The 18569-nt window shown below is 42.3% G+C and overlaps 1 protein-coding gene across 3 annotated transcripts in view; it reads left to right on the forward strand.

The window, feature by feature from the left end:
- LOC147431656 (cytochrome P450 724B1-like) overlaps positions 1 to 18368 on the forward strand; it is a 30891-nt gene extending 12523 nt beyond the window's left edge. The window contains exons 4-9 of one of the 3 annotated variants that reach the window (XM_086494173.1): positions 2335 to 2586; positions 2754 to 2843; positions 3033 to 3111; positions 16912 to 17018; positions 17202 to 17338; positions 17767 to 18368. In XM_086494173.1, coding sequence (XP_086350299.1) covers positions 2335 to 2586; positions 2754 to 2843; positions 3033 to 3111; positions 16912 to 17018; positions 17202 to 17338; positions 17767 to 17872 — 771 coding nt within the window. In that variant the 3' untranslated portion in view covers positions 17873 to 18368. Of the gene's footprint in view, positions 1 to 2334; positions 2587 to 2753; positions 2844 to 3032; positions 3112 to 16498; positions 16881 to 16911; positions 17019 to 17201; positions 17339 to 17766 lie in introns of those variants that run through there. The other 2 variants (XM_086494175.1, XM_086494174.1) reach the window with 2 other exon arrangements.
- The last annotated feature ends 201 nt before the right edge of the window (positions 18369 to 18569 follow it).

Raw genomic sequence — 18569 nt, forward strand, 5'->3', positions numbered from 1 at the left:
CTCTTGGTCACTTTCACTTGTGCAGGTGCTTGAACCTCTTTCCAATTTTTACATTAATATTCATTGGACTCGTGTTGATTAGCTTCATTACGTTCACAAATTCCTTGAATAATGTGTAAACACTTTGAAGAACCTTCATCATCCCCATAACCTCTTGATCTAGAAAGTTTCTATGTAGCTCGTAGGCTATTACGATCTGGAGGTGTAGGCATGATAACCTCATCAACACCATGTCCTCCTATAGCAACAATTGGAGAACCACTGGAAGGGCTATCCATCACTGCACAGACATATGAACATGAGTTATTTGAAAAAGGAACATTTATATTTATCATAGACTTTTTTTTTCTTTTAACTACCTCTTTTTCTATTTAAAACTAAACTCATTTTTCTCTATTTATCCCATTCTTTCTTTATTTTTGCATCAAGTTTGATTTTTTTTAATTTTATTTTTTGCAATTTATACACTTTTTTACACTTACAGTTCGGGATCCTTGCGTTTTTAGCAACCCTCAGCAATGCAACCAGCTGGGCCTCAACATGGACCTGCTTTTTTCATAGCACGTTGCAACCACCACTGAAGCAGCCCCTAAATTAGCGCTCTCTCTGTCTCTCATTCTCTTGGCTTGCATGCTACAGTATCTGAGAGAGAGAGAGAGAGAGAGAGAGAAGAGAGAAGAAGAAGAAGAAGAAGAAGAAGAAGAAAAGAATTTTTACATCATAGTAAGCCGCTAGGATGAGAGAGAGAGAGAGAGAGAGAGAGAGAGAGAGAGATGCACCGCGCCAGTTGGATGTGTGTGTGTGTGAGAGATAGAGAGAGAGAGAGAGAGAGTTAAAGACAATGCGTCGGGCTTGCATTTTTTTGGTGTCCTCCTACATCTTGCTTTGCGCCAAGATGTGTGAGAGAGAGAGATAGAGAGAAGAAGAAGAAGAAGAAAAGAATTTATACGTCGTAGGAAACTACCCGAGAGAGAGAGAGAGAGAGAGAGAGAGACTTCAATTGCAAGTTAACATTCATTAAAGACAACGGGCCTCTTAGTTTCCGAGTTTGAGAGAGAGAGAGAGAGAGAGAGTTAACCTTCATTAAAGACAGCGGGCTGTGTTTTTTTGGCGTTCTCTTGTAGGCTACAACTTACTTTGCGCCAGTTGGATGTGCCACTGTGTGTGTGTGTGTGTGTGTGTGAGAGAGAGAGAGAGAGAGAGAGAGAGAGCTTACTGCATAATAGTCCTGCAATAGTCGCAAAAAAAATCCTTGCGTTAGCGAGCTTGCCTCATGTAATCGATTGCCTGGGAAAAAAATTAGACAAACAGAGTGTTAGCAAGCTCAGACCAGCGACAGAGGCGGACTCCCTCTCTCTCTCTCTCTCTCTCTCTCACTCACACACACACACACACACACACCGTTGCATTTACGTGAGCCGTTGTTTCGCTTTGCACCTGGAAAGAAACCTCAAATGAGGTGTGGCTTTTTATAGCTGCACCATATTGCAGCCCGACGTACTGCTCGTAGCCTGATTATCCTTGCCTACAGCTTGATGCAACTAGCTTGCATGTCCCGCAGCCGACGCAAGCACTCCACGTAGCAAGCAGCCCTGTCTTGATTGATGCAACCTTGGCGATGTTGCGGTGAGACAGAGGGCTGTCATTGGAAATTGTCTCGCGAGTCGCATGGCTTAGAGAGAGAGAGAGAGAGAGAGAGAGAGAGAGAGAGAGAGAGGGCGCAACGCAAGGAGGAGGAGAGTGCATGCTATTCTGCAGTCAAGTCGGGCTTGCCTACTGCTCGAGGCGCAATCAAAAGATTTTCCCGCTACTCGAGGAGCTCCTTGAAGTGGCCTGGCACAATGCTTGACGTGGCCGAAGCAGTCAGAAGCAGAAGATAGAAGATGACGTGGCCTGGCGCAGTGCAGCCAAGGCCGAAGCAGTCAGACTGGCGCAGTGCTTAACGTGGCCGAAGCATTCAGAAGCAGAAGACATGAGAAGACGTGGCCTGTCAATCAAAAGCAGAAGCAAGCCTTAGATCCAGCCACGTGGATATGAGGCTTGGCTAATATAGATATAGATAGATCATTTATGTCATGTACACACCTTGCTAGCAAACAACTAAATGGGTGCATTTACTTTAATCAAGCATTACTTGATTTATTAATGATAGCCTTAGAATATAGATGAAGACAAAATTGAGTTTAAGTGTAGCTCCCTTTTAGTCATTTAGTGTTTATGTGTCGGAGGTAAAGTCCTTCATTAACTAATTATTGCAGCAAATTGAAGTCGATTGTTGATTTGTTTAGTTGGTGCCTCTATTGATTTATCAGATCTTCTCTTGATTTATGGTAGGCACGGCAAAGAATCCTTGCAACGATCACAAAGCTTGCAAGATTAAGGAAACACCAAGGTGATGAAGAGCCGAAGGATATTCTTGATGTGGTATTGAAGAGGTGTGATGAAAGCAGGGAACGATATTGCGGATTAGATGTTACAGATTGGATTTTTTTCTTTGTGGTGGGAGCTTTTGAGAACACATTCTTGCTTCTAGTCAATGTGTTGAGGTTCCTCTCGGAGAATGCCCATGTGGTAAACCAGCTCAAAGTTAGTGTCAACTTCTCTCACTTATTTCTCTACATAGATTTGCTTATCTATGTTCATGAACTTGGTTCTTTTGTGGCTGACTAGTTTTTAGGTCTAAGAATAAATATTTATTTCTCTTTGTGTAGAAGTATGAGTGAGATATTGCTTACCTTAACCTTTTTTTCCAGAGGGAGAATGTGGCTCTCCAAAGGACAAAAAAATACAAAGAGAAGCTTACATGGGATGACTACTTGCAAAAAATGCACTTTACTAGAAGTGTAAGAACTTTTATGCTTTATGCCTTGATGATTTAATAACAACCCCCCCACAGCCAGCCAGAGCCCCCCCCCCCCCCCCCCCCCCCCCCCCCCCCCCCCCCCCCCCCCCCCACCAAAAACCTCCTTTTTTTCTCTTTTTCCTCAACATATTGAAGCGCTTACTTGGTGAAATGTGTTGCATGATGGAAGGTGGTGAGAGAGACTCTTAGACTAACAAATATTGCACCCTATCTTATGAAAGAATCAACAGAAGATATTCTCTTCAAAGGTAATCCTGTATCTTTGACCTTTTCTTTGTGTGTGTGTGTGAGAGAGAGAGAGAGAGAGAGAGAAGATTGGGGTTTGTGAAAAGCAACACAATGGCAAATATTGGAAACCATTTCTTTTATGGAGACGAAAAAGTGATACGCTTCTACTTTTAACACCTTAAGAGAGTTATCACTTAAAGAGAGAGTGCTTAGTCTCCCTAATCTCAAAAAAGTAAAAATAATTAAGTGCATAAGTGAAGGGTGAGTTTACTAAATGAAAAAGACACACTACGGTGGAAAGTCAAAAGACATATGAAGATATAAAGTCAAAATACTTTTTGTGTCTCTATAAATAGGTGTTTTCTTTCTCTTTTATTTTTTCTTTAGCGTTTTTCTCTTTTTAAAGAGTCCTTGCTCTCTCTCTATCTCTCTCTCTCTCTCTCTCACACACACACACACAAAATCAATATTGTACCCGTCCTTCTCAAATAATACTATTGTAAATTTACGTGCTTTGTCATTATTTGTTGCTATGTGCTATAGACTAGTGCATCTTTTTTGTTATTGTAGAGGGAATCTTTGGATTAGAAATATTTTTTTAGCCATTAGGAATATCTTTTAAAGAGAGAGTGATGGTATTTAATTTAATTTAAATTAAATAGAAATTAAAAGTTTTTGGGTTGCATATGATGCGTGTAGAGAGAGAGAGAGAGAGAGAGAGAGAGAGAGAGAGAGGAAGCGATTGTATTTTCATGCGTCAAGAGGTACCGCAAGAGAGAGAGACTTTTTTCTTTTGTGTGCGCATGCTGCAACAACAAAGTAGAGCTGCATCCTTTGCAAGTGAATGCACCTTGGTCCTCTCTCTCTCTCTCTCTCTCTCCACGCATGGAAGTGCTAGCGCGGATGGTAGCCATCGCAATGGTGTGCGGACAAAGAGAAAGATTTTTTTTTCTCTAGCTTCATGGGACACATCCTCGTGATGGTGTGGTGAATGCATTACAATAGGCACCTCCGATGTATGGGTGAAGGGAAGCCAAGATAAAATGTAATGAAAGACTGAGGGAGGAGAGAGATATCAAAGGCAGAGAGAGAGAGAGAGAGAGAGAGAGAGAGAGAGAGAGAGAGAGAGAGAGAGAGAGAGGTTTGAGCTTTCCTTGCAGCTCTGCAATTAGAAGGTGCCTGCTCGCTTGCATGAAGGTACGAGTAAGAAAATGGCAAACCCACGTACGAAACATAGAGTACATGGATCTGTTTTTATGACCTTTTAGCATGAAAAGGCTGTTCTTGTGGACTAGCCAAGAACTATTACCAAATACTGTAGTGTACCCAAGGTCATCCAATTGTCCTATAAAAATCAAGCTCTTTGTAAGCTTGGACACATGTTTAACATTTTGCAATATAAAAGTAGTGTCGTTATGCATCTGAAGCTTCATATCACCAATGTCAATAATGTCAAGCTCATAGGAATCACCAAGCTTGACTATTCCCTGCATGAACACATAACAGGAAAACCAATCTCTATGTGGTGTGACATGAAAACTTGCACCAGAATCTAGAATCCAATTTTGCACATAACCCTCATCCTGTCCAACCAAAGCATCCGGAGTGAGATCCGAAGTGAAAGCGAGAACATATCAGGATTCGTTGTTACCCATGAATGAATCAATGATTGAATAACATTCATCACTGAAGGAGGAGCATTCTCTACTATAGTGGTAGGTATGGGAGATTCAATTTCAATAGGTATGGGAGATTCAATGTCAGGACAAGGGTCCTACGGGGCAAGGCCCAACCTAGGGGGTCAGGGACCTAGGCCAAGGGCCTGGACTGGACTAGTGTGGACTGAGGATCCGCTTAGGGCAAGAGCTAGGAGCTAGGCCTATATAAAGGGTGGTAGGGAGGAGGATCCTAGGTCTTAGTCCCCTAGGTCTTACATTGGTATCAGAGCTATGGAGGAGGGGAGAGCTATGGAGGAAGGGGAAGGACTCTCTCTCTCTCTTGGTTTCTCTCTCTCTCGATCTCAGTATGGCCTCCACCTCTTAGGATTTTTCTCTCTTTTCAACTTCTTGGGGACAGGGCGTGCATGTCTCGCATGCAACCGTGGTGTGCAAGGAGGCTAAGTCGGCGGTCGAGCAGATTTTGGTAGCGGCCGTGTGTAGGCGCTCTTGGAGCGGGAGAGAACCTGTTTTCGACCTGGTCCAAATCCTGCACAAATGACTTCAACGGGATCGCGGCTCCGAGGGGAGAAACTCTTGACCTTGCGACGCCTCATAAAGAGCAACACAGCGCCATGCGCTGTTTCTTCTTCCTCGCGCTGCTCTACAGCAAGCCACCGCCATATTATTCCTTGTTTTTACACTTGGGGGCTACCCATGGTCACAGAGTGGCCAATTTGTAAGGTTTTAAGGGTGCATGCCCACCAAGGCACACACCTAGCAACCGCAAGCGACTGCTATGGATGTAGAAGGGCTACAAGGTGCACCAAGGCACAAACCCAGCAGCCGCAAGCGACTGCTATGGATGCAGAAGGGCTAAAAGGTGCATGTTTTTGAGAGATGCAACATGTGAAATTGTAATAACACAGAAAGAGTCTAACGAGGACACGCGGGTTCAAGAAGCAGGGAGGATCGAACACACCAATCATGAAAGGGGTTTGAATGGAGCAAGGTTTCAAGAAGAGCACCATGATTCATGCTTAGCAACAGTACAACGGTGACAATGAATGTCGATACACATAATGGATTATTTGTTGATTACTAATACGCCTTTCATCAAGGATCTTGGTATAGCATGCAAGGCATACAGAAAGATGTTGCCAATTGAACGGTATCCTCGGCGTGTTGACAAGGTCGCTGATACAAAGATTTATTTAGATCTAACTTGCTTTTGAGTTTATTTTGCAGAATGCTTTTATGAAATTGAAGAAGATAGTACAACTATCTTTCCTACGTCTCTGAACATTATGTCTAATTGGGACAAAGGAGCGAGGCTATATCCAAAGATGCTCATGGTCACGGTTTGTGTAACCCAACTAGACCATTGATGTTTTCACAAGCTCTCAATTCAGTTGCAAATCGGGCAAGGCCCTCGACATCAGGAAGTAGATCATCCTTTGCACCAAGCAAAAGTCTCTAGAGAGTCATTTCTTGGTTTTCTTTTTGCTTGCAAGTCATTCAATTTTCGCGTGGGCAAGATTTGTTGGCAGGTGTACTTATTGAGGTAAGCAATTGATTTTGTTTATTGACCTTCTGCTTGCTAGCTATGATATGCAACAGACGTGCATACATTTTAGGCACACAAAGCACAAGCAGGGCTTGTAAAAATTATTGTAAGCACCAAAAATTTGATTGGTCTAAAGAATGGAGTCAAGCTTGGCTTCAGTACCAACCGCCTTGCTCCACAACATAGCTTCTCAGCGGTTTCATTCTAATGCAAAAGCATAGCAAATTGGCACTATTTTGGAATCTCAAGGAGATTGGCACATTCTATTGCTTGAATTGATGAAGGGGGCACATTGTTCGGCATGGGTGACTCCTTCTTACTGTGTCTTGAATCTGACAAAGGATGCTTACCACATAAAACTGGTTAATTTCAATTGAAATTGCTCGACATGATCGATTATTTTTGTCATGATATCTGCCGCCACATCCGTTGGCTCTCGGCACAAACATATTTATGTGAACCAAGGCTTCAGTTTATGACTCTTACATTGAGATTTTTTCTGTACGGGGTATGTTGTGAGCACACGCCTTTGGGGAATTTCTCCATATGCCTGCAAGATATTTCACGCCATCTTTCTCTCACGCAACGGAGATGGTTGTGATCTTCATTTGAGCGAGCTTTTCTTCCGACATCTCCAGACAACTGGTTATAGCAGGATGACCAAGATAGACGAGGTTCAGTATTGTTTATTGTTCCATGTTTATACATTTACATTGGAAACTAATGCTTTTGTGCAAAGAAAAGTTTTTTGACAATTTGACATGAAGCAAGGCTTCTCCCTTGTGCCAAGGTCTTGCCCAATGACTTGGCATCACGGACAGTGGCACACAAGTTTGGGGAATTGGAAAACTGGGGAATATCACTCCCTACCAGTACATCTGTGCAAGGCACTTATGGTTTTGGCTCTCACATTTGAGGCCATCACTTTTGTCAAGGGCTTAAATTTATGAATACACAACATGCTAGCTAGGTAGATTCAATTCTACCGCCTTATGCAACCCAGGCATAAGATGCACACGAGCACAGGGATTGTGTACGCACTACATTAGGTTAAGAAACCTTCCTCAACCCGCATGCTCTTTTTCTCCCTCTTTTTTGTTTCTCTCAAAGAATAATGAAAATTTTCTAAGAAGCTTTTGAATTTGGGAGTCAGCCTAAGCCAAGGTGCTCTAACTCTCAGCTAGAAATAGGGCAAGATGCCATCTGCATTAGTCTTCATCGGTTCGTTAATTGAACACTAAGGGACATAAGGGCTATGAGCCACACACGCTGGCTAAGAGTCATTGTCAGATCTCGGGTACGATCCAACTGTTTGCATTCCTTGGGTGATTGTTCTTAAGATCAAACAGATCTGCCTAGTGGAGTACACATCAAACACATCAATGTTAATGGACAAGCACAAGTCTTGTCATTACGAAGGTTTAGGGTGTCATTGTTGCACTATATGTTTTTTGTGCGACGCTCAAGTTGAGTTTTTTATAATCCTAAACTCACATCAGCTAATCTATACCACAGAATCTAGAGACAGCATGGCTGTTCATAAGAGCTAGGCATCTCACTTCTGTGGATTTATTGCTCTCTCTATAGCACTATGAGTGTCTATGGCATCACAGTTTTGGGGTAGGACCCAACGGGTGTTTACTAAATCACCCCATAGGCATTCACGATCACAATTTGATCTATCCCAGTTGTACTTTCAAGGACAGAAGTCCGCAATCTACCAGGGGATAGTGGACAACTTCAACTTTTCATGTTGATTCTCATCATTCTGTACACGGTTAACTATGTTGGTTATCGTTACCTGCTAGTTGAGCAATTTCTACAAAGGGTCTTATGAAGGGATTTGACTATGTAGATTCTACCCAATGGTCTTGGATTGCAAAGGAAATGGGTTCCCAATGCAATGCTGTTTGTTTTTCAGGTAGGGGACGTACTGCTCTCCATTTGAATACGGGTAAGTGAACATTGCATTCAAATCTCCAGGTACGCATCTATTGGTTTGGTGTTATTCCATTTTTAGTATGCTTTGATTGGTATTTCAAGACATATAAGTACGCTTGAATGTTACAGAGCCATGCCAAGGGAATGTCGGCACAAAGTATTTTGGGCCAAGTTTCCAATCTATCTTTCTGCCTTATGCTGTTATGAGCCTACTTGTAGGGTTCAATTTGGCACACGTTGTCACATGGGATACAACATGGTCTAGGAACTCAAGGAGTTCGGTTTAGCCAGTGTGGAGAAATGAATGAGGGTCCCTCTCACTCTTTTCGCAGAGTGTTTAGAGTTACCTCCACACACAAGTACATCTTGTACTTGAAGGATGTTCTTTTTTCAGACATCCTTAGTTGAGACATATTCCACATGTGGCGAATATGAGTCTCTGGGACTGACACTGGCACCCCCTATTTCAAATACGTGTCACAACAAAGTCCCTATCTATTGGTCAAATCTGTTTTCTAGACCATTTTTTAGCACAACGTATCCGGAGCAATTTCAGTGGCCAGAAATGTTGGATACTTTGAATGACTTGTTCAGCTACAAGTATTGCTAAACAACATTACAGATAGTTGTTTATACATATAGCAAGGCTATAAGTTGTTAATGAAAAAGTTTCATTATCTATACCAAGAAGTGATCAATGTTTCACCTTCTATTGTGATTCAGACATTTCAACAAGGCTTGCAAGAGATTGCAACTGAAAGTATTTACTTTCTTTTCAGAACTATTTACATTCCTTTTTAATGTGTGCTAGGTTCGGATCTGTTTCTTGCTAAATACATGCACACTAGGTGTTATGGGCCCTAGTGTTTAGCAAAGGCTGATTTGGAACGGCATGCATATTCCTCAAGTTGTTGCTTATGAAGCATTTTTCACTCTATGTGCACTATCTCTATGAGATTCCTTTGGGGTCTATTAATCACCAATAGAGGTCATGGCTCGGTTTGGGGGTTTGTGGATTTTTCAAGTTAACCACGAGGCTATTCGGACATTGTTGATTCCTCCACAATGTTATACGCTACTGTGATTCCCCATTTACCAGTCACCTAGGAAGACTGTCTATAAACCGTGGGGAAAACACACCTCAGTACTGTCAATATCCAAGGGGATTGACAGATTACAAAGTGTAACCTTGGGTTAAAGGATATGCAAAGTGCGTACATTAGCAACAAGCAATCCAATCAATAAGCATTTATTGCTCTTCTTGGAGTTTACTTACTATCAGTTAACGCATGTTGTGACTAGGTAGTCTCTTCATGTATAAATCAGGTTCTCAACCTTGAACACTCGTTAGGGTGGGGTTGTTTACTCATGATGAAAATTGGGAACAAGTCAAGGACTTAAACCTGTGGCTGATGAGTTACGTCAGCAAGTCACTTTCATGGAAAGTGAAAAAAGTTACACACTTTAGACTGGAACATGTGTTTTCTATTATGATCTAATGTGTTACCTAAGTAAATGAATGCTATCCATCTATGATGATTCATGCATTATTGTATTCTACAGGCTAGGATAAAGGTTTGTTATTGCATGCACGCTAGGTGTTATGGGCCCTAGTGTTAAACACTCTTTTGTCCAAGGTGGCATGAAATTACATCTCCAGTTGTTTCAAGGATGAAACCTCTCTTTCGAAGGGAAGGAGTAAATCATCAATCATTCCTGTAACTTAAGTTCTGAGCATGTTATAAACAAAGGTTTATATTCTGCAACTTAAGAAAGGAGAATAGACATGCTAAGAGCATAAACTTGCTACGAGCATAAAATATAGGTGACTACACCATTCAGAGGTGCTAAGAGCATATATTTAGGATATGCTAAATAGCATATGCACGTTACAACTCTTGATATGATTCTTATGGTACGGTTTAAAGATGATTTGACTAGTCTACAGTCAAGTCTATTCCTTTACAACTTTTTTGAAAACTTATTCTTTTCACTTTAGTTTTCGAGGACGAAAACTCTTCCTTAAGGGGGGGAGTAATGTCAGGACAAGGGTCCTACGGGGCAAGGCCCAACCTAGGGGGTCAGGGACCTAGGCCAAGGGCCTGGACTAGACCAGTGTGGACTGGGGATCCGCTTAGGGCAAGATCTAGGAGCTAGGCCTATATAAAGGATGGTAGGGAGGAGGATCCTAGGTCTTAGTCCCCTATGTCTTACATTCAACCACGTTGATCCCCTCAATCTTTACCATACTTTTGGCTTTGCCAGAATTATCTTTTTGAATGTTTTTCTGCTCTCTTAGAAAGCTGCAAAAATCCTTTTTGTAATGACCCTTTGCATGGAAATGGTAACACTTGACATTTTTGGCACTGTCTTCTGTACTAGAGTTCCTGTTTTTTCTTGGACTACAAGGATTTTTCTCTCTACTTTTGCTTTTGTTCATGTTCTTGTCACGGTCTCTTTGCTTCATTGAACTACCAGTCACATATGCATCTCCATGGCTAGCACCTTCAAGAGATTTACGCCAAATCTCTTCAGTGAGCAACACATTTGTGACATCATTGAACACTAACTTTCCATTCGGAGCTAAATTGCTAATTGTTGTGCAAAATATGTCCCATGAACTAGGTAGAGAGTATAACAAGAATATAGACTTCAGTTGATTGTTGAACTCACTAAAGCCCTGAGATGTCATCTTCTTAAAGAAGGAGTTGAACTCATTTAAGTGTCTGAAACTATGCTACCTTCTTTCATGCTAAGCTTCATAAGGATTTTCATGAGAAAAACTTTGTTGGATGCACTTTTGCTCTCCCATGCTGAACATAAGCTATCCCATAGATCCTTGGCTGTCGTCTTCCCTATGATAGCAAAGAACACTGACTCGGCTAGATGTAGATGTATTGTATCCATGGCTTTTGCATCTAAAAGCTCCCATTGAGCCTGCGTATATATCCATCACCCTCTGCACACTCTCTCAATGATTCTGATAGACCTTTGTTAGTCAAAATATCTATTTCCACATGGTAAAGCTACTGCCACCAAAGTTGCAGATGAAATTGTCCTCCTTTTCTGAAGAAGAAGCTATCACCACTGACAAGAGGGTTTGAGAGGTGCCAAACTATGGCAAGAAGCAACATAAATTTGGGTAGTGTAACCTTTGTATCGAGAGAAAAATCTCAACCAAAATAGGCTCAGAAGTGCCAATAATGAAAGTCACGACTGACAGGAAAAATCAAGTAGAGTCTCCTTTGTATGAGGAGTCAAAACTCAACTAAAAAAACCTCATAGAATTTGCCAACTCCACTACCGGGGCATCAAATAACTGACACTGTCACTACAAATAGACTGCCATACACGACGTCAAGTATAAAATTCGACCATATATATATATATCCTATGGCGAGGGTACTGTAATGGGAAACTCTAGCTACATGTATCACCGAAGGTAAAATTCGAGAATACCCCATCTCAAAGAAAACCTCACGTTGGTCCCTGCAATAGGCTGCGTATACTCAAAGACACCAGCCATAGTCTCAGGAAGGGCTATTTCGGAGCCGAGTCTCAGAAATGATCGGGTAAAGTGCCAAGGCTAGCCAAATATGGCTTCACAAAAGACGTGCATAGTCAATATCCACAACATGCGTACATAGACTCGCAAGAAATAATCCTTGCTGGGTTTTGGTTCTCAAAAGAGCGAAAAACATAAAAACTGTAACCACTATGAACAAACCACATGTATGGCCATAGCCCTAGTCTATGCCTCAATCGAAAAAGTTCGTCGATTGGGTCTTCAACACGTATACCACATGTAACATCAATGCTAACAACTCTGCCTCCGAGCATTGTGCTTGGGAAAAGCATCTCTCAAGAGACCCCAAAAAAGAGGTTGTGAGTGCTCTCTCTATGTTGGAGAAACTGGTCGATGTTGCCTTTCGCCACAGGATGAAAGTATGCTAGTTGAATAGCCGCCAAAATCCTCGAAGCCGATGCCAGGTGTCACTCCTATATGGTAGAGGCATCTCACCCATGCAGGTCATGGCATCCGCAAGAAAGTGGTCGTCCGTGAGAAAACTGGCGTTGGGTAGGATGTCGAGAATCCGTCGGATTATGAGAGGTGTCAAAAAATAACGTTGATGTCGATGTAGGTCACTTGTCAAGATCAAGTCCTGCTGTCATCTACTTACCAAAAAACCTTGCTTCTCCTCAACTTTGCAAGCTCAATGCTGTCCGATTCAGCTCAGTGCTCGATTCCGACGAAATTGGACTCGTTGCAGCTCCGACTCCTGAGTCTGTGTGTGTGTGTTTGTGTGTGTATACACTACCACACACATTCAATTTCAGCTCGTGAATATGTTTTGATTTCTATCTCACGACCACTTGTGGAAACAAGTGTTTGCACACACTATAGTGTGTCAAACAAATAACCGAAAGTCAAATTCAAGAAAAATTCTACAACTGCCTACTGCAAAGAAATGTTGACTGTGTGTGTGGGGCAGAAAGCGGCGAGGTGGGAGGAGGGTGTGAGGGAAAATTGGGGAAGAAGGAGAAGCATAGACAATTTCTTGGGTTAGTGGAGTAGAAAGTGAGAGTGTAAGTCAACTCTCACTTTTTCTCCCTATATTCATTATAGAGAAAATGAAGTTAGGGGTGGTTCCCATGATCACCTGGCCCACACCCCAACACTGTTCTAGGGACCCACCACGCACAGGTCCATCATATCCCATTTCTCATAGAGACCCAGCCACTTAGTTTCTTTTAGAACATGTCAATAGACTGGTTGAGCCTGTTTTTTCCTTGCTCTTCTCCACCATATTAAAGTCACCAATCAAAATCCACTCACCTTCAATAGGGGAATCCCTAAGGTCCATCCACACTTTGGCTTCATCCTTTGAATTGTAGGGGCCATATATGTTGACTATAATGATAGGCTGATCTGCCCACTTGACTCTCACTCCCATGGCTCTCCCAGAGGGGAACTAAGGACCACTTTGGGCTCTAGGTCCTTGTCCACAATAGAGAGGATGCCATTGAACCCATCAACTCCATCTCCATAAAACACCAACTTCTTTCTCAATGCCTGCTTTCTTTTGCTGCGAGCATCAAGATGATGCTCTTGGATGGCCCAGCAATGAACAACCTTCTTCTTTCTAACTTCCTCCCAGAAAAGGGCATGCTTCATTTGGGTTTTCAATCCTTTCACATTCCATGATTGAATAGCCAGGTCTTCTATCATTGAGAGAGAAGAACTAATTATTCAACAGCTGAACCTTGCTTGATCTTCGCATCTGTGGCCCCGACAGAGTACAAAGGAGCCTCCAGGTCAGGGGAATTCTTTTCTTGTAGCGCTTCAAAGGGATTGTGAAGTGGGATGATATCATTCACCCCTTTTGATTGGGCGGGGGTGTAGAGGAGCCTTTCCCTTTCACAATCCCATTAGACTCTAGTAAAATAGATTCCCTTGACACTACCTTCACCCTTTTGGCCCTATTCAGTCCTAGAATTCTCACAATCAAGGCAATTGTTATTGTCATAAACTTAAGTGCCGATGCAGGATGAATCGATGTAGTTTCTTTGTGGGGCATTGGAGGGTTTGCATTGTGGAGCCTTGCACCGCACCATTTTTCTCTTGCAATTTAGTGACTTCATTGTCACAAACCATAGACTCTTTTTCCTCCCCTATTCTTGTTTCTTCACAGCTCTTAGCCTGTTTTTGACTACCTTCCGCAATTGTTTCCTTGGCAGGAACAAGATTGACCTCTCCTAAACCGAAGGCCTTGGCTCTGGGCTCAAAGTTCATTTTAGTCCTCATGAAGCAATCCTTGGGAGGGTGCCCAAGTTTGTTGCACTCAAAGGACGCCCCAAAGGTGGTCGCGAAATTGAATGAAACAGTAACAAGTCTAGCGCCCACATTGATCACCATGCTTTTTGGTGGTGTCTTAGACATACTCCATCCTATACAAACCCGATTAGAAGACCTTCCAAGACCCCTCTTGTTTGGAACAAACAAGGGGGTGTCCAGTTGACTCACAAGCATCCTGATATTATCCCAAAGCAAACGAGGCAAGCCCATAAACTCGACCCAAATAGGATTAATCTCCTGGAAGGACTTTGCTGAGTCGAACACTGGCTCCCATGGTACAACACAGACAATAGTGCTATTAAATGTAAGGGGACCTTTGTCAAGGATGTTTGAAACGTTGGATACCTCCTTGAATCTAACTGAGCAGACACCCTTGGCTAGGTAAGTAGTATTTTCAATTGCTCCCCCATGCCCAAGGATTTGTGGCCCTTGAATCCATTGCATCAGCTCACATCTATTTGCGATTCTCCCATTGAAGCCAAACACCAATGTCAGTTTAGTTTGCATGGCTAGCTGCTTCTTAATGAGAGCTGATGGAATTGCGATAGAAATAGCTGGCGTAGTCTGAACCTATTGTGGTGGAGACTTCTTAAGATCACTAAAGGCTTGATCCGCGAGCCCATCTTCAAATTACCCACTATCTTGTGCCTGTGAGCAGGTTGTTTTTTTACTCTTAGGGTCACTACCTAGCTACCTGTTAACTTCCATTAGCTCTTGTTCAAGACGAGTCTTCACGATCTTCAGATTTTCATGGCCTGCAACACTTAAGGTCTTAGCAGTTGTGGCTTTAAGGCCATCCTTAGCTTCAAAACCCTTCAAGATGCTTGCAAAGGAAACTCCTAGTCTGAGACTTGTAGAAACCGCCACCACCTTGTTTCCATCCGTACAAATCGCGCCCTGTGGCTCGCCTACCTTAAGGGTTTTCACCTCGAAGCTACATCTTGTAGCATTTTGGTATGCCATTCTTCCTTTTTCTTCAGCGGCACGGACCGTTCCAGTTGGCCACGCTTTATCAAACACCTGGGTCAGACTCGTTGTCGAAGACACACCCCTTATCAAGGCTCTGTAAGCACATCAATCCATCAATCAAGACACACCTCCCATTCACAAAGAATGACCAAACCATAAGCGCACTTAGCTCAGGTGCTAGGTAGGGCTCTCCTTAGCTTACGAAATCAACACTTCTCCCACTCTATCACTCGGGCTCCATCTCTGAAAATCAGCACAAGGAACATAGAGAACAAAAAATCCATTTACGAAGCGTTTCACATTGCTTTTTTCATTGGTGAATGTTAACATGTTTTTCAAAGCATCGGGAGGTATTTACCCATTGAGGTATCTTTGTACGTTATTTTGATGAATACAATACTTACACTCACTATTGAAAAAAAGAAAGAAAAAGAAAAACATGTTAACAATGAGAAATAATGTCTTTTAAAGAAATCATCTAGGCATTTTTATAAATGTTTGAGAAAAAAACTTAAAATTTTGATAAAATTCCGAACTTGAAACTATTCATTATTTTCATAGTATAAAATCTATGTTGCCGTAGAAAAAGTTTCATCACCTAATTATACACCTCATCGCTGTTTACGTAAAATAAACCTAAAAAATTTGGTGAGAAAATAGGACACTTAAACAATGTCCAATTATAGGGTAAGGGGGCCAACTTTAGGCCACCTAAGCCACGAGGGGGCTCCTGATTTGTGTGTTGCACGGAATACATTGCTGAGGGGCGCATTTGAAAGAGCACCACTATTGCTATCTCCAGAAAAAATATGGTGATGAAGCGATCTCTGCAGAGAAAGTATGGCGCCGACAAACATTTCCTTTGTAGCAAAAGTGGGTGTGAGAGGGAAGCCACTCCCAAGGGGAGTAATGAGCCAAAGCGGCCAGCAAGGCTTAATCACAGATCCAACGACCCAAACCCCCTAGACAGACGTGCTAGCCAAGTTGTGACCCATTATTGGAGAAAAGTTTTCTTAAACTTGGGGAGTCCAGGGTCCCACTGCAGGGCCAGTTTTTTATTGGCCCCTTTACCCTAGAACTAGTTTTAAATTGTTTAAGAGTACTCTCCTTGTTTCAATTGGAGGGTACTTTACATGTTTTCTTAAGGCAAGCTTTAAATCTAGCCACAGTACTCCAAGTGATATAGCTAGTAAAAAGATTGTTATTTGAAGCAAATAGGTGTCCCCAATTTCGGAAGTAGCGGCATTAAGGGGTATCTCGAGAGATCCTTAGGATAAGTTTGAAGTCAGAAAGGGAAAGGGAGCACGTGGAAAGAGGATGGAGTGGACACGTGGAGAGAGAGAGAGAGAGAGAGAGAGAGAGAGAGAGAGAGAGAGAGAGAGAGAGAGAGAGAGAGAGAGAGAGATGTCATTTCGCAGGTCGAAACGCATTTCCCATGGCCATGGGTCGGCAGGTGCGGGAGAGGGGACAACAAGAGAGATACGGAGGGAGCTCCTCTGAGCGATGTCCATGGGTGTGCAGGTCCGGCAGAGGCCAGAGTGGGAGAGACAGCGAGAGAGCTTTTTCAGCGAGAGAGAAAGCAGGTGATTAGAAGACAAGAGACGCAGATGGCTCGAGAACAACAGCGAGGTGGTCTGAGGGAGGCGGAGTCCGAGCTGCAAAGGGTGAGGCCATTGCTGCGTAGGTAGGGCAGAGGGAAGGGCATCGTGCAGAGGCGAGAAAGAGGAAGGGGAAGAGAGAGGGTATCTGGGTAGATTCCGTGTAATGGGGGCGTAGACCCAGTAGTATGTCATTGCATCATTTATAGTTTTTGGTACCTTTTGTTGTGCAGGCATGGTAATCCCAAGAGGTTGGATGGTTATCTTGAACTTCTCAATGGTGCATCTGAGTCCATGTTACTATCCAAACCCTCTTCAATTTGATCCTTGGAGGTGGATGGTAATTTATTTTTTTACAAGAATTCCATTTCATAAATTTAAGTTACTATCGAATATCTAATATTTTTTTCCATCCCTTATAAGTGCCTCATGTTTAGTATTGATATCATTTTTATAAAAGATTATTGCACAAGCTCAAACTTGTGTGCTTAAATTTTGGCATTGATTATGTTTGAACTATCAGAACCCTCAAAACGATAAAGAAAGTAACAATCCCGACTTCTTGATACCTTTTGGTGGGGGTTTACGGAGGTGCCCAGGATACCCACTAGCAATGTTCGAAGTATCCATTTTTATTCATTATCTTGTCACTCTTTACAAGTAAGTGGTATCACAAGAAGTTTTGGACAAATTCTCACAATAATTCCCACATTGTGACTTACCTCAACATCATGAGCTTTTGTGAAGGAGGCACCGCATACCTAGCTAGACACGATTGGGAGAGGGGACCGTCGGCCCAGTGGGGGGGCCGGGGGTCCCCTGCCCCCAATCGTACCTAGCTAGGTATCTCGTGCCTCTCAAGCAAAAGCTCATGATGTTATTCATTTTATGAAAAACACTGGAAAAGACTATGTTTCCTACATGAGAAAATTTCTAAATCTTCTTGTGCATAGTGTTATGTTATTTAGTTACGAAATAAAATAGGAATTAAGCTAAATTTAATAGCAGGTCATTTGGCTAGGGTATGTTCATCTGATAGTATTAACCAAAACATTGTGCAAACTTGGCATTGTTGATGCATGTGTCAGGTGGGAACGAGTATTTGGCAAAGATGCGCAACGTGATGAGGTAACTTGCCTGAGTTTCCCCTTGATGCGCAATGGCTTACCACTCAAATTGCAACCATTGGACTAAGATTATGATAGTGGTCATCAACTATTTATGGCATATATAGATAAGCTCATTGATGCTGATATCGACATTGATATTTACCTAATTTTTGTTACATAAATTAGATTTGATCATTTAGAATTGAGGTCCTCTGTGTGTGTGTGTGTGTGCGCGCGCGCATGTGCACACATGCACTCCTGTGCGTGCATGCTTTTTCAAAAAATCCATACAAACATTATTTATGTACATTTATATATAAAATTTTATGCATAACTCATCTTAAAAGCCGACAGAAGCTAGCTCGGTTGGTTGAGCATTCAAGTGCTGTGACCTAGGTCATGGGTTCAATTGCGACCAAGAAGGTGCACCTTTGTTTCTAATCGGGTGAGAATGCCCGGTCTTCTACGAAACAAATGCAAACTATGCAAAATTTCTCATTAGAAGGTCAATGATGCCAATTGTCTCGAGCGAATTGTCCATGTGTGAGCACAAAAATAAAAAAAGCATAGACCTTAGAATGCTTTGATATTTTTTGTCTGTGCTTGGATTATTAATAGCTCCTCGCAATGTTTTGATATGCTTTATTTGTGCTTGGATTATTCAGAGCTTTATGTAGCATGTATCCTTCCATTTAGTAACATGACCCTATCCATTTACTTTCCTCGACTTTCTTGTTGAAGGCACTAAAATTTTTTCTTGTGGGTCTGGACCCATGTCTTTT

This window comes from Adiantum capillus-veneris, chromosome 21, assembly GCF_014529385.1.
Source record: "Adiantum capillus-veneris isolate H3 chromosome 21, ASM1452938v2, whole genome shotgun sequence".
NCBI classification, from domain to species: Eukaryota; Viridiplantae; Streptophyta; class Polypodiopsida; order Polypodiales; family Pteridaceae; genus Adiantum; species Adiantum capillus-veneris.